The sequence below is a fragment of the Rattus norvegicus genome, chromosome X (assembly GCF_036323735.1).
Source record: "Rattus norvegicus strain BN/NHsdMcwi chromosome X, GRCr8, whole genome shotgun sequence".
Lineage (NCBI taxonomy): Eukaryota > Metazoa > Chordata > Mammalia > Rodentia > Muridae > Rattus > Rattus norvegicus.
Window position 1 is genome coordinate 121,238,189 of NC_086039.1, and position 20,599 is coordinate 121,258,787.

General features: G+C 39.7%; 1 protein-coding gene across 1 annotated transcript; it reads left to right on the forward strand.

Moving 5' to 3' along the window:
* The first annotated feature begins 525 nt into the window (after window positions 1-525).
* Nkap (NFKB activating protein) lies at window positions 526-20,172 on the forward strand. The gene is made up of 9 exons (NM_001024872.1): window positions 526-1,002; window positions 4,308-4,388; window positions 9,344-9,414; window positions 9,820-9,960; window positions 12,830-12,893; window positions 14,696-14,805; window positions 14,895-14,970; window positions 16,294-16,443; window positions 19,914-20,172. The coding sequence occupies exons 1-9, from the start codon at window positions 623-625 to the stop codon at window positions 20,086-20,088; spliced, it is 1,248 nt and encodes a 415-aa protein (NP_001020043.1). The 5' UTR covers window positions 526-622; the 3' UTR covers window positions 20,089-20,172.
* The last annotated feature ends 427 nt before the right edge of the window (window positions 20,173-20,599 follow it).

Below are 20,599 nucleotides of genomic sequence, written 5' to 3' on the forward strand. Positions count from 1 at the left end.
ATTTTCTCTGGGTCGCTAAACTAATCGGAGTAAAACACACTGAAGTTATAAGAATGTATGCCTTCTAAGTGAACTGGACAACAATGATCTTAGATTAAAGTTTAACCCTAATCGTGATAAACCCTCTTTTGTTTGCTTAGGATTTAAAAAAAAGTGGGGGTGGGAGTTATAATACACACACAGATTCATACGCGCACACCATACAGGCAAATATAGTCCCACACGAAATACGGGGAAAATTGGCGGTGTTGCTTATATGGCTACTCAATGAACTACGTGTTGCATTCATCATAATGTTCTTTTAGGTATCTGGTGCAGTTTAGATTTCAGAAACCTCACTAGGAACTGGATGAGAGCGTGTCCCCAGTTTCCCGGCCGGCTTCTATATGGAGATACACACATCCCTTCCTGTTGGCTGCAAGGACTCCGAGTCCAGGGGAAGGGATTTACTGCTGTACCCGGAACTGTTTCCAAGTTGGTTTTTTTGTTTGTTTGTTTGTTTGCTTGCGTTTTTTCTAGTTCGGTCGCTGCAAGCTCTAAGACCCTAGGTATCCGAGAACCTTTAGGGGACAAGGAGAGCGCCTCCTTGTCCCGCCCCTTAGCCGGTTCAGCTCACACCACCATGGCTCCTGTGTCGGGCTCGCGTAGCCCTGTACGGGAGGCCTCCGGGGGAAAGCGTCGCAGTTCGTCGAGGAGCCCCAAATCCATCAAATCTTCCCGCTCCCCGCGATGTCGCCGGTCTCGCTCGCGCTCTTGTTCTCGGTTCGGTGACCGGAATGGCCTCAGCCATTCGCTGAGTGGCTTCAGCCAAAGCTCTCGAAACCAATCTTATCGCTCCCGCTCTCGATCGCGTTCTCGAGAACGGCCTTCTGCACAGCGGAGTGCCCCGTTCGCGTCTTCATCCTCGTCCGCCTATTATGGCGGCTACTCGCGTCCCTACGGGGGTGACAAGCCATGGCCTAGCCTGCTGGACAAGGAAAGGGAGGAGAGTCTGCGGCAGAAGTGAGTGAGATCGCCGCACCCTCTCTTGGACGATTCCGCCTGCCTTTGACTCCAGCTTGTCGTTCATTGTTTCTGTTTTGTTTTGTTTTTCCGCTTCTCGCCCGCCTAGCACCTTTTTCATCTCTTTTTCAATCCACCCCATGACATTTTTATTTATCCTTCCTAACTTACATTTTCATTCATCCTTAGACTTCTTCATAAAGGGATCTGGTTTCCCACTACCTATTTCCCCCTCTTGGCTTGCTGGCTGGTATCACAAAGAAGCTCGGCGCTATTGTATTTCTTGATTGTGCCATTATCCGTACACCTGTCTTTATTCCTCACTAAACTGTAATAGAGGTCTGTGATTTTATTGATCAGAGAATTAGTAGTACCTGCCTTTTGGTAGGCATGCAGCTGTTTCTTGTTGCATGAAGAATCAGAAAAAATTTGAGATAAGAGGATATTTCAGTGGAAAAGTTTTGCAGGGAATTGGGAAGTATTGTAATTAAGTGTATGTATTGGCTCTGAGGAAAAGGGATAATTAGATGAGGCTATGTTGGGAAAAGTCTTGTAAGTCTCAGCCGTGTTGACCATGAAAACCGATGTGGGAAAGAGATTGGATCTCCTCTAATGGGAGTTCTTAGTTTAAAAAGACACAGACCTTTAGTGGCAACAGCTATGAGTCTCTTGAGGGAAGTCAGAACAGTGTCATTCTCATTGATGTAACAAATTTAAGGCCACCTTGGTCTACATGAGACCGAGTCTCAAGAAATATTTAAATTCAAACGCTGGGCATGATGGCTCACTAAAGCCGATGCAGGATTGTCATAATTAATTTGAGGCCAGTCCATACTACAGAATAAATTAAAGGTAGGCCTGAGGCAGAGTGATACCCTGAGAGGCTTATATTGCTGCATTAGTCATAGTATCTAATATATATGACGTTTATTATGTTTGTTAAAAAATTATGTCTTAGGCACTGAACTAGTCCCCATACCATGTGTTTAAAAATACTAAAATTTCAAGTATTGCAGGCATTGAAGAACAAAACTTTCCAACAGTTCAGAGATGTTTTTATGTTTTTTCCCATCAGGGAAGCAATAAAGTATAACAACAAAGGGGGCAAGTTTCAGAATCACACTGTCAGAGTGTGAAGGCTTCGTTTGCCAGGAAGCAGGGTAGTCTTGGAGGAGTTAGACCTTTCTGAGCTTCACTTCTTCATCATTAAAATTCCGTAGAAGTGGAGCTGTAACTCAGGGGGAAGAGTGTGCCTAGTAGACCTGAGTCCCTGAGTTGGAGCAGCAACTCGGGTTGGGGAGAGGGAAATTTGTAACAAGGCTTTTAAGGTGTAATAATGTCCGTAAGTGCGTGGAAACAAACAAACAGTCCTGAATTCTTAGAGACCTATGGTATGGTACCCATGGAGTATGTCAGTCGAAAAGCAAATGCTGAACCAGGATCATGTCTGTAATCCCAACACCGAAGAGAGGGTCAGAACCACCAGGAGCTGAAGGCTAGCTAGACCCTGCTCCATGAGAAGATCCAGTCTGAGAGGTGTAAGGGGTTTACTGAAATGTTAAATGATTGGATTAAATTTGCATTCGTACTTTTGGATGATATGAAGTTCATTGTGCCTGTTAAACATTGTCTTAGACACAGCAGTAGGCTTTATACCTTGTATTTTAAAATAAGAAATTGTAACATATTATAGGAGCAACAGACATGAGACTTCTGTGTTTGTTATGGCTGGGCAGCCATTCTTCCCCAGCAGTTACGAACAGTTTCATCCCATCTCTAAATTGTCTGATTGGCAAAATACAAAATTCTCCCAAGTCTCTCTCTATATAGTTATCAATGCCTTTTCTCATGATCAAAGATGTTAAAACAAAAGAAAAGAAAAGCCAATTTTATCTTTTGTAGTGATTTTTAAATGTGAGTCACAAGCTGCCAAACTTTAAGGAATTCAGGCTTATTTTTTTCTTCAAAGAATTATTTTATGTATTTTTTGGGTCAAGGGAGTTGAGACAAGGTCACTATAGCTTTGGCTGTACTGGAACTCATTAGGTTGATAAAGCTGGCTTCAAACACAAAGGTATCTGCCTGCCTTTGCCTGCCAAGTACTAGGACTAAAGGCATCCACCATGGCATTCAGTATCATTTTTATTATTATTTTTAATTATATGTATGTATGTGTGTCTGTGTATGGATATGGATATGTCAGTATAGATGCCTTGGGAGGCCAGAAGGATCACATCTCCTGGACCTGGAATTATAGGCAGCTGAGAGCTAACCAATTGGGGTTGGGGATTTAGCTCAGTGGTAGAGCGCTTGCCTAGCAAGCGCAAGGCCCTGGGTTCGGTCCCCAACTCCGAAAAAAAGAAAAGGAAAAAAAAAAAGAGAGAGAGAGCTAACCAACTTGGATGTTAGGAACCAAATTCCAGTCCTCTGCAAAAGCTGAGGACCCCTGGGCCATCTTTCCAGCCCATAGTTTGTATTTTAAGTTTATGAGTTGGAGTATATAAAATGAAAAAGTACTCCTTACCCCCCAAGAGTAGAGAATGTACTCCTCCAAAAGGACCTAAAAGGAAAACTGGTAATAAACCTCATATAGTGTGAAGACAGTTTTTGTCAAGTAAGATTTTGCTTCCTTTCCAGAATCCCCTGTATTTTCCTTTCATCTTTATCTTCTTCACTAATTCCTCAGTTCCTAAAAACTGAAAGTTCAAATCAAGATTTCCTTATCTTTATACATAAACAAATGAATTTATTTTTAAATTTGAAACTTTCTGTCAAACTTTACAGCGAAATGGGGACATTTAGAATCTGTGCCACACATTCAGCAAAGGGACAACCTTGACAGTCTTACCCAGTTTCTGAGGCACTTTAAGTTGGTATCTGTTGCTAATACTCTCAGAACATCAAACCCACCTAATGAGTTTAGTTAAGTTAAGTCTCTCCCCTACTCTCCTGCCCTCAGATAGTATACCCTGGCTGTCCTGGAACTTTTGTAGATCAGGCTGGCCTCAAACTCACAGAGATCTGCCTGCCTCTGTTTCTGCCTCCCAAATGCTGGGATTAAAGGCATGCATCACCACCACCTGGTTTAAAGCAAGTTTGTATTAACTTTTAGACATTTAAATAAATCCAGGTGTTCCTGTGGCTCCAGGAGTTCAAAGCCAGCCTAGGCAATGTGGTAAGATCCTTTCTCAAAAGATGTATGAGTAAAATAATACTAGAAGACTTGGCTTCTGTTGAGTTTATTATTATGCATTTAGGAAACAGTCCATCCATTGAGTTATAATTTAACTATTTATCTCTTTTAGGAGATTAAGTGAAAGAGAGAGGATTGGAGAATTGGGAGCTCCTGAAGTTTGGGGACTTTCCCCAAAGAATCCTGAACCAGAGTAAGTGTGTTTAAAAAAAAATAACCATTTTAAAATGTTAATAGCATTTGTTTAAATCCTGGTCTGCAGTCAAATAATTTCTAATTATATTTTCTTCCGTTTTATTTGTTTGTACATGTGTGGATGTGCACAGGTGGAGGGCAGAGGACAACTTGCAGGAGTCTGCTCTCTCCTTCCACCATGTGGGTCCCAGGGATTGCTAAGGTCATCAGCCTTAGCAGCAAGAGCCTTTACCTACTGAGCTGTAGGTCAGCTGTACTGTCAAAATTTTTAAGTGAAGAGCTTTAAGTACCTATAAGATTTTTTTTTGCTTTCTTATGATTTGTGCTATTTTACCCCTTATATTAAAAAAACATGGAACATGGATAATGATTACAGATATTGTTAGTAGATTTTAGCATATTCATCATGTGTATGTGTGGAGGTTGTTTTGTTTTGTTTTGTTTTTGAGATACGGTCTCATTCTGTAATCCAGGCTATCTGGAACTCTCTGTAAGAGCCAAGGCAGGACTCAAACTCAGAGCAATCCTCCAGCCTTCACTCCTTGAATGCTGGAATTACTGGCACAGACCACCATGCCCGGCTTAATTGGGTCTTTAAATAACTCACAAAGCACCAGTTTCCTACTCAAAAGATTCATTATTAAAAATAATATATTTATTATTTTTGTTATTTTTTTCACCTAACCAATTATCAAACTACTAGGTGTTAGCATAACAAAGAGTTTTAATTTTTAAAGTGATACAAATAGACGCATTTCCCTAAGAAAGAAGGCGCTCCTGGGGGTGGGAGTAGCTGGTCTGATAGGAAAAGCAGATCCTCAAAAGTCTGAAAACAAGAGTGCATATGAGTGAATGTGAGTGTGTGGGCTCAGAACTTGAAGTCACATCTCCTGTGATCTCTACCTTACCTTTTGGTTTACATTTATTTATAGTTTATTTAATTTATATTTATTTATTCTGTGTGTGTCTGTACACGTGCATGCTTGTGCACGTGCATGAGATTGAGTGCCACATGTGAAGGTCAGAGGACACCTTGCAGGAGGTCAGTTCTCTTCTTCCACTGTGTGGGTTCGAGGAAATGGAATTCAAGTGGTTAGGCTTGCCATCAAGTGCCCCTACCTGCTAAGGCATCTTGACAGTCCAGCACCTTAGTTTTTTGAGACAGAGTTTCTTAATGAACCTGGTACTGATCTGATGACATGGATTGGTTGACCTAGAGGCCCTGTGTCTGCCTCCCCAGTGCTGGATTGCAGGTGAATGCCACCATGTCCACCATGTTGGGTGCTAAGGATCTGAACTCAGGTCTTCCTGCTTATGTGACAAAGGTTTGATCAACTGAGTTACCTCCCTGGCCCCTAAACTAAAAAGAAGTTCACACAGACATAACATTGTTCACTGCCCATAATCCCCACCCATGTGTTCCTTTTATTCCCCAAAACAGTTTCTTTTTTTCATTTTATATACACATACGTGACTGTATGTGACTGTATGCAATCTGGGTACTACAAATGGGATAAAACATGAAATTTGTATTTCTGAGCCTTCTCTGAGTTGCTCAATATGATTCTTTCCTGTAGCCTTTCTTTTCCTCTATGCGATGCAGCTCTGTTCTTCTTTTGCCTGGAAATGATGTTCTCACTGTGTGCACTTACTACACCTTTAAATCTGTCTCTCTGTTGTTAGATAGCTAATTTGATTGGGTAACTGAGCCACTGTGGATCGTGCTGCAGTTACACTGCTGTGTGAGTGCCTCTGTGATGTGGTGACTTCCAGTCCTTCAGGCAAACACCCAGGACTGCTATAGCTACATTCTGTGAAGATCTTTTTTTGTTTGTCTTTTGATTCATACTGATTGGCCCAGAAGCTGGATACCTTCCCACTGAGTATATAAGGGCCCCTGTTCTCTACATTCTCAACAGCATTTGCTCTTGGTTGCTTTCTTAATGACTCATTCTGACTGTGAGGTAAGATGGACTGGGTGTAGTTTTCATTTGCACTTCCCTGATGGACTGTGAGGTTGAACATTCTTTTTGTGTTTATTGGCCATTTAGAGAACTGTCTGTTCATTTCTTTAGCTCATTCACTAATTGTGTTGATTTCTTGTTTAGTTTCTGTGTTCCATGTACATTCTTGCTATCCGTCTCTGTAAGATGTAATAGGTAGCAAGATTTTCCTCCCATTCTATAAGCTGTCTCTTCATTCAGCTGTTTTTCTTTGCTGTACAGGCTCCCATTCATTGATCTGGGGTTTAGTTAGTGAATAACTGGCATCCTATTTAGAAACTTCTTGCCTATATGTATAGTTTTTGGAAAAGAATTTTTTTTTTTTCGGAGCTGGGGACCGAACCCAGGGCCTTGCGCTTCCTAGGTAAGCGCTCTACCACTGAGCTAAATCCCCAGCCCCAAGAATTATATTATTTTTTAAGTGTTTTGCCTACATTGCATATAAGTGTACTGCATGCAGCCCTGGGCCTACAGAGGTCAGAAGAGAGCATCAGAGCCCTTGAACCTGGACTTACAGAAGGTTGTGAGCTAGGAACTGAACCTGGGTTCTCTGCAAGAGCAGCCGATGTGCTTAATCACGGAGCCACCTCTTCATCCCATTTGTTTATATCCATCTTATAATTTCATTAAGGTCACCAAGAGTTTTAAAATTAATATATCAGGATCTAATATACTGCCAGTATGCTCACCTGTAATCCCAGTCTGCTCTACCAAAAAAAGCTCCTGCATCTAATGCTCTGAAGGCTGTGCCCATTTTTTCTATTCCATATTTATTTACTTTTCTATTGTTTTCAATATTTTTTAGGGAGGGGATATGTGTATATCATAGCACACAGGTCGCAGTTGCCCTCTCCCTTCACAGTATGGCTCCAAAAGATCAAACTCAGGTCATCCGGCTTCACAGCAAGCATGTTTAACTTGCTGGACCCCATATTTATTTTCTCTTTGCTGCTGCTCAGAAGTTTGTTCTTCCTGTTTCCTGCCCCACCCCCACCCCACCTCAAGAGAGAATGTTTCTCTGTGTGGCCTTGGCTGCCTGCAGGCTGTCCTCAAATTCAGAGGTCTGCCTATGGGGGTTAAAGGCATGTGTTACCATGCCCAGCTCCACTCTTCCGCTTTGAAGATGTGGTCCTTACAAGAAACTTATAATTTGTGTCAGAGCAATTAAGCAATATTATCTGAAACTTTTTCTTATAGATGCTTTAATACATCAGATGAGAGTTAAACCCTAAAAATAGTTTTGTAGATAATACTTAAGTTATTCCATGTGTGATCTTCAAAACTTTAAAGTAAAAGATGACGCAATATGAGAACACTCCTTTAGTACCCCCAAAGCATTTGAATTTCTTAAAGGCTGGCCCGAAGAATGTTTTTTTAAATATCTATTTACTATTTTGACAGGGTCTTACTATGTGGCCCTGGCTGGCTTGAAGCTCACTGTGAAGATGAGGCTGGACTTAAATTCACAAAGACCTCTTCATCTGCCTCCTAAGTGCTGGGATATAAAGGCATACATCATATCTGGCAATTTTTATTATTTTAGTTATGTGTATTATGTGGGTTTCCAGGAGTATGTGCATCTAGGTGCTGGTGACCCCAGAGGCCATGGACATCAGATTTACTTGGAGCTGCTAGAATTATAGGTGATTGTGAGCGGTCACCCAACATGGGTGCCAGGAATCAAACTTAGGTTTTATGCAAGTGCAGGGCACACTCAGATAAGAGCTGGTAAAGTGCTTATCTAGAATGTATAAGACTCTGGGTTTGATCTCTAGCACTCAATAAACCAGGCACGATAGTGCATGATTTATAATCCCAGGATTGAAGAGGTAGAGTCAAAACTGAAAGGTCATTGCTACATAGAGAGTTCAACCCCATGATAGGCTTGAGTCCCTGTCTCAAAAGAAAACTATCCAGGCCAGTGAGATGCTTCAGCAGATACAGGTGCTTGCTGCCAACTCTGACAAGTTAACTTCAGTTTGATCTATGGGGGGACCCACATGGGGTGAAAGGAGAGTCTTATATCCTGAAATTTATTCTCTGACCTCCAGACACACACACATACACACACACACACACACACACACACACACACACACACACACACACATGCTCTAAACAAATGAAATGTAAAAAATAATATTTCTAAACCCCAAAACAAAAAACTTGCTTTCAGAATTTATTTTACAAATTCTGTAGTTCTGGGAGATGGGAATTGTTCTAGCACATATCCTTCACCTACTTAAAATTAGGGAGCTAGGATATAGCTTGGCGATAAAGTAATTGCCTAGGACTTTTGAGGCTTGTGTTTGATTCCTGAAGCCAAAAAATAATAATAATAAAATCACGAATTCTTCCTTTAACCTTCATGTTTGTCCTTTCTTGATCTTATATTTTCTATTTCTCAACTTTGCCTTGTGAGTTTCTTCTGAAAATATAAGTATTACACATTTCTTTTTTAAATGGTACTGTATAAACTCAAAAGCATTATTTGAATATGTTACTTTATTCTTATGAAGGTAGTAGACTGTTGAATATAGTCTTACAAAAAATACTTGCTTTAGGGGCTAGAGTGAGAGTTCAGTTGTTAAGAGCACTGGCTGTTCTTCAGGGTCCATAGGTTTGAACCCTAGCACCCACATTGAGGCTGTTCTTTAATGCCAATCTCAGAGGATCTGATGCCTTCTCTGGCCTCTGTGGGGACTGGGCACAATTAGATGTATAAGCAAAATGCCTGAAGATAAAATATGATGATGATGATGATGGTGGTGGTGGTGGTGATATAAGATTTTAATAATAATAATTATAATAAAAAGATTTTTTTAAATGCTTTAAAAATCTTTAAAATTTTTAAAGGTTCCTAGGCATAAGTGCTGTTACTGAGAACTGTAAGTACATATTTTAATGCCCCTATGGTCCATATTTCTTATAACCACTTTCTGTCATTTAGCTCTGATGAACATACACCAGTAGAGGATGAAGAACCAAAGAAAAGCACTACTTCAGCATCTAGTTCGGAAGGTAATTTTTTAAAATAAGAAACTTATTAATTGGGCTGGAGAGATGGCTCAGTGGTTAAGAGCACTGACTGCTCTTCCTGAGGTCCTGAGTTCAATTCCCAGCAACCACATGGTGGCTCACAACCATCTGTAATGAGATCTAATGTCCTCTTCTGGTGTCTGAAGACAGCTACAGTGTACTTATATATAATAAATAAATCTTTAAAAAAAAGAAACTTATTAATTCAGAAATTTCAAAAGTATGTTTATAAATAATTGAACATTAGACTTTGCTTTTACTCAAACTACCAAAGACCTATTCCTTTTCAGTATTTCAAATATAGTAAGACAGTTAGAAATACTTCTTTTTTTTTTTTTTTTTAGAAATACTTCTTTAGAAGTTAATTTCCCTTTTGTACTTAAACAGATGATAAGAAGAAGAAAAGGAAATCTAGTCGTTCAAAAGAAAGAGCCAAGAAAAAGAGAAAGAAAAAGTCATCTAAAAGAAAACATAAGAAGTATTCTGAAGATAGCGACAGTGACTCAGAGTCTGACACCGACTCTAGTGGTAAGAAAGCCATATCATTCTGCAAATCCTACAATGTATTGTAATTGTTACTTCTTTTTATTTATTTGTTTGTTTGTTTGTTTGTTTATTTTTTGGGAGCTGGGGACCGAACCCAGGGCCTTGTGCTTGCTAGGCAAGCTCTCTACCACTGAGCTAAATCCCTAACCGTATTGTAATTGTTAAAACATGTTATGTGGATGCATGTTTGCCTGCAAGCATGCCTGTGCACCGTGTGTAGTCCTGATGCTTGTGGAGATCAGAATCCTGTACTGATGTTACAGATACTTGTGAGCCACCATGTAGGTGCTGGGACTCAGACCCAAGTCCTCTGACAGAGCAGCCAGTGCTCTGAACTGTTAAACCACCTCTCTAGCCCCTCAGCTTTTTAAACATTTGTTGAATTATAACCATAATCATGGCCATGATAATTTTCTGATTATATTCCAGTTTATTTACTTATTTATAATTTTTTAATTCACTCTACATCCCAATTACTGCCTTCCTCTGGTTCCCTCCTCACATAGTCCCTCTCTTTCCCGTTCCCTTCTCCTCTGAGAGGTTGGAAGTACCCCTGGGTATCCCCCAACCCTGGCATATCAAGTCTCTGCAGGGCTAGGCACAATCCTTTCCCACTGAGGCAAGACAATGCAGTCCTATTGGGGAACAGATTCCACAAACAGGGAACAGCTTTTGGGATAGCCTCCATTCTAGCTGTTGGGGACCCACATGAAGACCAAGCTGCACATCTGCTATATATGTGCGACAGGGAAGCTAAGTCCAGCCTGTGCAAGTTCTTTGGTTGGTGATTCAGTCTCTGAGAGCTCCCAGGGGTCCAGGTTAGTTGACTGTTTTGGTTTTTTGTGGAGTTTCTGTCCTGTTTGGGGGCCTCAATTCTTCTCCCAACTCTTTCATAAGAGTCTCCTTCCAGTGTTGACTGTGAGTTTTTGCATGTGTTTCAGTCAGCTGCTGGGGTGGAGCTTCTCAGAGGATAGTTGTGCTCCTGTCAGCAAGCATAACAGAGTATCATTAATAGTGTCAGGGATTGGTGCTTGCCCATGGATGGGTCTCAAGTTAGGCCTGTTATGGCTGACCATTCCTTCAGTCTCTGCTCCATCCCCAGTGCCTGTATTTCTTGTAGACAGGATAAATTTGGGGATACAAGTTTTATGTGTGGGTTGGTGTCCTTATCACTCCACTGGGGTTCCTGCCTGATTACAGGAGGTGGTGTCTTCAGGTTCCATATCCCCAGTGTAGTGAGTCACAGCTCAGGTCACCCCCATTGATTCCTGGGAGCCTCCATATCTCAGCTCTCTGGTCTGTCCTTGAGAGTCTCCCCTACAGGCTGCAGATTTCATTTCATTCTCCTGGCCCTCTGTCCCTCTGTCCTGTCTCCTCACACCAGATCCTGAACCTCCCCATTCCCTTCCCCATCTTCTTTCCCTCCCAGTTCCCTCCCTCCATCGATGAGTATTTTATTCCCCCTTCTAAGAGAGAATCAAGCACACTCACTTGTGCCTTCCCTCTTGTTTAGCGTGTTTGTGTCTATGGAGTATAGCATGGACATCCTGTATTTCATGCCTAATACCCACTTTAACTGAGTGCATACTATGCATGTCCTTTCGGGACTGGGTTCCCTCACGCAGGACCATATTCTCAGGTTCTATCCATTTGCTGTGTATTGGGGTTTTTAATAGTTAGTGTGTATCACATGGTTCCACAGGCCCTCTGCCTTCAGAGCCAGTCATTCTCTCCATCTACCTCAGCTTACTCTGTGCAGCAGTGGACATGTGTGCTTTTGTAATCAACTGAGTTAAAAAACAAATAGCTTAAGGGTTACCTCCTCGCTGCCAACCATTCCTCAGTCATCTTCCCAAACCAGTCATATTTTAAGTTACATTTTATTCATTTATTTTGTGCCTACGTGTGTTTGTATGTGGATGTGCACACCACAGCTTGTATATGGAAATCAGAGATTAACTGTGTGAAGTTGAAGTTTTTCTCCTTCCACCATAAGTGTCCTGGGGATCAAACTCACATTCCCAAGCCCAGCATTAAGCACCCTTACCTACTGACCTCTTTTCAGACTCCTCTGGATCCACAGAGCACCCTCTGCTTTTTTTTTTTGTCTGCCCAGATTACACTCATTTGATACCACCTCTCATTCCACTGAGATTCTGGAAGACATTATCTTCCGGTGCCCCCGCCCCCCATGCATACGCACACACCCACAGTCATTTCTTTTTGGTTTTGTTTTTTCTCACTATGAAACTTTAACAATTTTCAGGAAAATGAAGGGAATAATGTTAATCATCCTCATTGTTAACTTTTGTTATTTGACTCATTGCTTAAAATATAGGGGTCAGGGGAGTTGCTGTGTTATTCAGAGTAGGTTAAGTCATTTCTTGGCTAAACATTTCTATACGTACCTGTGTAAAATGGGACATATTCCTACTTAACCAATGTCGCCAGTTCAGTGAATGAATTAATACCTAATGTGACTTTAATTTTTGACATTTATTTGCTGTATGCATTTGTGTGTGTGCACTCATACATGCAATAGGCCGTGTGTGGAGAGATCAGAAGACAGCTTATAGGAATTGGAGGAAGCGGCTCTCTTCTTCCATCAGAGCGTTCTGGGATTCAAGCTCAAGCACTTTTATCTGCTGAGCCATCTTACCAGTCCATAACTTCAATTCCTTTGACTCCTGCCTCTAGTATAATTCATGGGAAGGTTCAACAAATGTTAGAATCAATTAGTTCCTCTGTAACAAAAATGAATGTTTGAGAATAGAATATTTGTGTTAAAATAAAAAATTTTAGCAATTTTGAACTTCAGAACTTTTCAATAATAATGTACTTTAATTTGCAGATGAAGATTCAAAAAGAAGAGCAAAGAAAGCTAAGAAAAAGGAAAAGAAGAAGAAACGAAGAGGGTCAGTTTTCTTTTCTTTTAAAAAAGATTATGTAAAATAGTATAATGGTCCACCGTGTGTGTGTGTGTGTGTGTGTGTGTGTGTGTGTGTGTGTGTGGGTGTGTGTGTGATCTCTCATGGGGTAGTTTCTATCACCCTCTGTTATTTTGGAACTAATTGGACTTACCATTGTCTCCATAAATAATTCAACAATTTAGTACCTTCCTCTAAAGGGTTTTCTTCTCTTTTTTTAAAGATTTATTTATTTATTTTATGTATATAAGTACACTGTAGCTGTCTTCAGACACACCAGAAGAAGGCATCAGATCTCATTACAGATGGTTGTGAGCCACCATGTGGTAGCTGGGAATTGAACTCAGGACCTCTGGAAGAGCAGTCAGTGCTCTTAACCACTGAGCCATTTCTCTAGCCTGGGTTTAAAAAAAAAGACTTTGATTGTGCATAAGAATTTAGCAATCAGCTCTCTACAGTTTTTTCCCTGTAGTTTCTTCAAATCAGAATGCAAATAGTCCCTAAATTATAATGAGTATAAAGAGTGAATTAGCATGTTTTTCTGTCATTTCCATTTCCTGGTGAGAGAGGGGTCTCAAGGTTGGCAAGATTCAAATTGGAATATTGGCCGGGAATATGTTCTAGGTGGTGCTATGTACTACCTTCAGTAGACAACTAGTGTTTCTTTTTGTCATATTAATAAACATTGCTGGTCATTGTCTAGATTTATTATGTCATTGAGATTGCAAAACAGTGGTAGTTTACTTTGGATACTGCTGTTTAAATATTTGATATATTTTAATCATACCGAACATTTTTTTTTGAGGCTCATGTTGGTGAAAAGTTGTTTTTCTTTTCTGTGTGTGTGTTTTTTATTGGGGGTTACTTTATGTATTTTTAAAAGATTTATTTTCATTTAAGTCTATGTATGCATTTATGTATATGCAATGGACATACAAGTACCTAGAGAGGCCAAAAGAGGGCCTCAGATCCTCTGGAGGTAGATGTAGAGGTGGGTATGAGCTACTTGATGTGGGTGCTAGGATATGAACTCTAGTCCTCTGGAAGAGCATCAAGCACTCATGGTTGTTGAATCATCTCTCTAGCCACAATGTTTGTTTTTGAGATAGAGTCTTGTATACCACAGGCTGGCCTCAAGCTCACTGGACAACATAAGATGGCTTGGACTCTTAATTCTAGCTCCTAAGTGCTGAGATTTCAGGTATAAGCTACCACCTCCTACCTGAGAGTTAGGTTTTAAGCTAATTCATTTCCATTTACTTTCTCTATAATAAATGTATTTCATTGATTCTTTAGTCATTTCTTTTTTCTTAAAGATTTATTTGTATTTTATTTTTGAGTACACTGTAGCTGACTTCAGACACACCAGAAGAGGGCATCAGATCTCAATACAGATGTTTGTGAGCCACCATGTGGTTGCTGGAAATTGAACTCAGGATCTCTGTAAGAGCAGTCAGTGTTCCTAACCAATGAACCATCTCTCCAGTTCCTAATCATTTCTTGTTAATAGCAAAATACTATTTGGTTAACTGAGAAGATTAAATCAAAAAGTTTGAATAAGCTAGGAATTCTGATAATTTTATTAACCTTTTCATTCCCATGAAAACTGAGGATACCTGGGGCTGGAGAGATGGCTCAGTGGTTGAGAACACTGGTTATTTTTCCAGAGAACCTGGGTTTAATTCCCCCGCAACTACCCGGCAGCTCACAACTGTAATTCTTTTTAACATGAGAATGGATGCTTTTTAACATGAGAATACTTAATTTGTAATACATTATAACCCTTGCAGGAAGAAATACAAGAAAAAGAAGTCTAAGAAAAACAGAAAGGAGTCCAGTGATTCAAGCTCTAAAGAGTCCCAAGAAGAATTTCTAGAGAATCCGTGGAAGGATCGATCAAGTAGGCTCTTGTATTGACTAACTCAAAACAGTTGAAACATTAACTGATTAGTCAAGATGTGAATGTGTTTCTTAATCTATTTCATGCAGAGACAGAAGAACCATCAGATCTGATTGGCCCAGAGGCTCCCAAAACACTTGCCTCCCAAGATGATAAGCCCTTGAAGTGAGTAGAGGTGTACGGTTATGGAGTTTTGTGGTTTTCTTTGTTGTGGGTTATTAGTTTTGTTTTCTGCTGAGTGTGCTCGTGTAGGTTAGCACTCTGCTGCTGAACTGTGCCCTCAGCTAGTAGCAGTGGATTTGCAAGATCCAAAGCACTTTTTAAAAAAATTATTTATTATATATAAGTACACTGTAGCTGTCTTCAGACTCACCAGAAGAGGGCATCAGATCTCATTACAGATGGTTGTGAGCCACCATGTGGTTGCTGGGAATTGAACTCAGGACCTCTGGAAGAGCAGTCAGTGCTCCTAACCACTGAGTCATCTCTCCATCTCTCTAAAGCACTTTCTTTAGCTCAGTGTGGTTCTTATGCCTGTGATCCCAGGATTTGGAAGGAGGAGGCAGGGAATTCAGGAATCGTTGTAGGCTACTTTGTGATCTTAAGGCAACCTGGGCTATGAGAGACCCTGTTTCTACAAAATCAAAAGAAGATCTTTAGCTCTCCTTCAAGGCTCCTTTGCAGAAGCAACAGTATATGCTTCTCTGCAAGGCCTTGTGATTTCTCGCCATCTTTAGTCCTCACAGCATTTCCTGTGTCTTTATATAACGTGATTTTTAAAGGGTTTATTAGTTTGTGTATTTCTTCTGTATGGGCGAGGGGAAGGCATGAAGGTCAGAGGACAGCTAATGTTTAGGAGTTGGTTCATCTCCTTCTCCCATATGGGTACCAAGGAGTACACTCAGCTCTGCAGACTTGACGGTACATAAATGCCTTTACCCTGTGAGCCTTCTTGGCGGCCCATACAAAATACTAATTATGTTTAACCTACAGTGTAGTAAATATGTAAACTTCATAAGTATAGAGATTACTTTTGTGGTATAAGCTTTAAGCTTAATTGGAATACAAGAAAACATCACCGAACTGCTCTTAAAGTTTCTTTTAATCAAAGCCAAAAGATAATTCTTATGATGTTATTGTTTGTTACAAGTTATTTTGAGATGTATTATTTATCTGAGGTTTTTTTTTTAAGTGAATGAGCCAAGGGTAGAAACAGTACTGGCTAGCTATACCTGGTGAATTAATCCACTGTTATAAAGTATGAATTTATACTTGTGAACATCGGTTCTTTTGTTCTTCTAAATTATTTATACATTTCTCGGTCAGTGATATAGGCTGTAGTACAGTGTCCCCTAGTAAAAATTAAGAAATTCACATAAAGCACAACACTGTTATTCTTACTACTGTTTGAGGGAAAAGATTGTGTGCTGTCATTTTCCTATGGAGCTAGTTTGATGAACCTTTTTTGAATTCTGGATTCCTCTGTAGCTATGGCCACGCCCTGTTACCTGGTGAAGGTGCAGCTATGGCTGAATATGTAAAAGCTGGCAAGCGTATCCCGAGAAGAGGTGAAATCGGCTTAACAAGTGAAGAGATCGCATCATTCGAATGTTCCGGTTATGTAATGAGCGGCAGCAGGTACTTTCTTACCACTGAGTCAATTTTTATGATTAGCTCTTTTTCTTCTCTCTTACTACTACAATTATATTTTGGTGATCTGTTTTCACTGACTATTTCCTAGTGGAAAATAGAGTATGTGCCTCTCTCTCTCTCTCTCTCTCTCTCTCTCTCTCTCTCTCACACACACACACACACACACACACACACACACACACACACAAAATACTAGTCTCATGAGAAAAAACATACCCGGATAAGTTTCAATTATATATAAAGCCTCAAACTCTGTATATCCAGATGTAATGAATCAATAGTTTCCAGTTTTAGTTTTTTACCCTGGTAAATATAATTTAAGTTCAGCCATCTGTCATAGGGGCATATAGGATTCCAGTAGTGAGGAAAACAATTTCATAAGATAATCTTTCTTGATTTCTGAGTTCGTTTTCAGTTCTCAGAGACCTAGAATTTCTGGAATGAATATCAGTTAAGGATCATGAAAGATGTCAGATTCAGCATGAGGAAATAAAACTGTAGAAGAATCACAAAATACTTCTCAGGGAGAGTAAGGGCAGCAATACTAAAGTCACATGAATTGTGGGTTCTTTAAGATTACAAACTATCTATTAAAATAGTTAACCGCTTTGAATTGGTACCAGAGACAAATATATGTTGAACCTCTGAGGTATCTCCAGAGTCTTCGATGTCTTAAAACTAACGTCACTTTTGAGGATGACACAGTATGACAAGGACAAATCACTAGAGACATAAAGATCAGTAAGGAGGGTTCAACGTCGTCATTTTTGTGATTGAGATCTTCAGGAGCTTAACAAATGATTGCATAGAGTCATTACAAAACCAGTTGTTTCTACATCTCAGCAACAGGCAACTAGAAAACAGAAAATAACACTTCTTTAATATATATTAATACAATTAAACATTTATCAGAGAATATGAATGATTTGGAAATAAATCCTAACATTATAAATCCCCAGACCTCCACAGGGAAAACTATAAGCCATGAAGAAACATTAAGAGACTGGAGTGACGGCCCACTGGTTTAGAGCACTGGCTGCTCTTTTAGAGGACCCAGGTTTAACTCCCAGCACCCACATGCCTGTAACTCTATTCCCAGGGAATCTGAAGCCCTCTTCTGGCTTCTTCAGGTACTACACATATGTGAGGTACAGAAATACATTCAGGCAAAACACACATACACATAAAATAAAAAAAATCAAATAAAAACTTATCTGGGTATATTGGTGCATATCTTTAATCCTGGCACTCAGGAGGCAAAGGTAGGTGGATCTCTGAGTTCGAAGGCAGAGTAAGTTCCAGGACACCCAAGGCTACCCAGAGAAACTCTGTCTTTAAAAAAACAAAACAAAACAAAACAAATACTAGTAATAATAGAAATAAACATTAAAGAAGATCTCTATCAATGGAGACATAGCATGTTCAAAGTTAGAATAGCAATATTGTGAAGTCAGTTCTCTCAGATTTTTTTTTTCGGAGCTGGGGACTGAACCCAGGGCCTTGCGCTTCCTAAGCAAGCGCTCTACCACTGAGCTAAATCCCCAACCCCTCTCTCAGATTTATAGTCAATAAAATTTCAATCAAAATCATGGCAGTTTATGAAACTTAGTTAAGTGGTTCTAAAAGTATTTGTTAGACTAAAAGGCCAAGAGTAGCCATGTTAGTTCTGAAAAACAGTAGAAAAATAAGATGAGACCTATGTAAGATTTAAGGAGCTTGCAGGATTTAGGAAGCATTTGGATTAGCCTAAATATTCAGTGGGATAAAATGCAGAACCCAAAGCCAGTTGTACATGTGTGGAATTTTGGTATGTGAAAGATAGCATGTCCGATCTGTGCAGAAACAAGTATTCAGAGAATGGTATAGCAAAAACATCATGTTTTAAAAGAATGTAGAATACTGAATCACCTTATATAAAAGGCAGTGTCACTAGATTAAGTACTTTCAGAGAAAAAAAATTGTTTTCTAAACAAAACAAAAAAATGTGCTGCCCCAAAGTTTACCTAAGCTAAACATAAGAACTTATGTCTGTCAAAAGACATATTAAAATGTGAAAACTCTGGGTTTGTATAAGATTCATGGAATACACATAATTGATAAAGTATTGGTAGAGAGAATATTTAAATACCTATAAAAATACGGGGAAATGACATGGCCATTTATGAAAAGAATACATATGTCCTATACATAAATGATATTTATTGTTACCGGAAATGGAAGTCAAGACCTGAGTGCAATACTGTTTTGCATACATTTAATGGGAAAAGGTTCAAAGTTCCGACAATGCCAAATACTTGAAAAGCTGTGGTGCCACAGGACCTCTTAAACACTTCTGGTAGTCTATCCTTTAGTACACTGAAAAATCAATGTGACATTATCTTAGAAAGTCAGGCTCTCATATGCATTATGAGCAAGCAGCACCACACTATGGTACCTATGGACTAGAGGCATTTATGCGAGTGCTTGTTATAGCATCACTGTGTGTTGCTTCCTGTTCCTTATAATAAACAGAGAACCCGCAGTACTCAAATAGCCAAAATCTGTTGCCATCTCCTTAGCTCTCCCATGTTATCCCTAGACACCTCCATGCTAACCTGAAATGATTCTCTCCTCTTTACCCAGTCTTTCATGGTTTTTCTTAGAGATGCGTTCCTTGAACTGATTATGTAGGCTTGGGTATGTATACACAAACGGGGTCATTAATACTGCTCTCTGCCTAGCAGACCTTCTGAGTCTAATTTCCTCTGTCTCTGTATTTTACTGATCTAACTCTTAGACTGAATTCCCCTTCTGTTTTCTTTGTGATGCTTCTGGATTCTAAGGAAATTAAACTATCCACAGAATGCCTCTTCACTTATAAGTTTAGACTTGATTCTCCTCTTTGTATCAATAAAGTTGAACCTTAATGTGCCACTTGATTAATTAAGAGAAATCTTTCATCTGTCCTGCTCTGGACTCCACAAAGACAAACAAACAAACAAACAAACAAACAAAAAACCCACTATTACTGGCTGGGCATGGTGGCCAATAATTTCAGTGCTCAGGAGGCAGAACAGATGGATCTGTGTGAGTTCGAAACCAGCCTGGTTTGCATACAGCACTTCATGCTAGCCAGAGCTACTTAATGAAACCCTGTTTTAAAAGAATCACCTAAAATATTTAATAAGTTTCCCATTTTGGTTTATTCAAAATAACAAAAATAATTTGTATTTAGTGTTTGAAATTAATGGTATCACCTATGTTGACAAAACATTGGAGATTATTATTTGAATACTGGAAATAAGTCAAAGGAAAAGGAAACATCAACAGGTAAAATACACATTCATTTAACAACCCATATCCAGTGTCTATTATCATCTTGTAAATAGAAGATTCTATATTAACAAAGGATTAATGACAACATACTATAAGAATCATTAGTATGAAATGAAGTAAAAAATAAAATTTGTCTCCAGGCATCGCCGAATGGAGGCTGTCCGACTTCGGAAAGAGAACCAGATCTACAGTGCCGATGAGAAGAGAGCCCTTGCCTCCTTTAACCAAGAAGAAAGACGGAAGAGGGAGAACAAGATTCTGGCCAGCTTTCGCGAGATGGTGTACAGAAAGACCAAAGGGAAGGATGACAAGTGAGGGCTCTCTGACTTTGCAAGTGGACATTTTAACATCAAAAAGGAAATGTGGGTTCTAGACATAAATACAAAAAGCTTATTGTTTTGTTTCTGTTTTGAGTTCTTTTTTGATGTGTGGTTTCAATTAGCCCAGGTTGACCTCAGGCTTTGTAGCCAAGGATGACTCTGAACTCTTGGTCTCCTGTCTCCACCTTCCGAGTGCTGAGATTCCAGGTGTGTGCCACCAGGCCCAGCCAAAAAGGCTATTGTGCTGTGAAACGGCTTTTCAGGGCTTCTGTGCCTTCTTTTTAATTCTTCAGTCCTTCAATAAAAGATGCTTGTAGATATAATTAGTACATTACTTGGGGCTTTTTAAGATCTACCCTAGTCTTCTGGTTTAAAAGTCCAAATTCTGAATGAAGTCCTGCTATGTTAGGAAGGTGGCCTAGAGAGAAAGCGGCAGATGAATGAGGAATTTAAATCTCACATCATGATCTGGTGTGACCATCATTAGCCCCACACAGTGTCTGCCG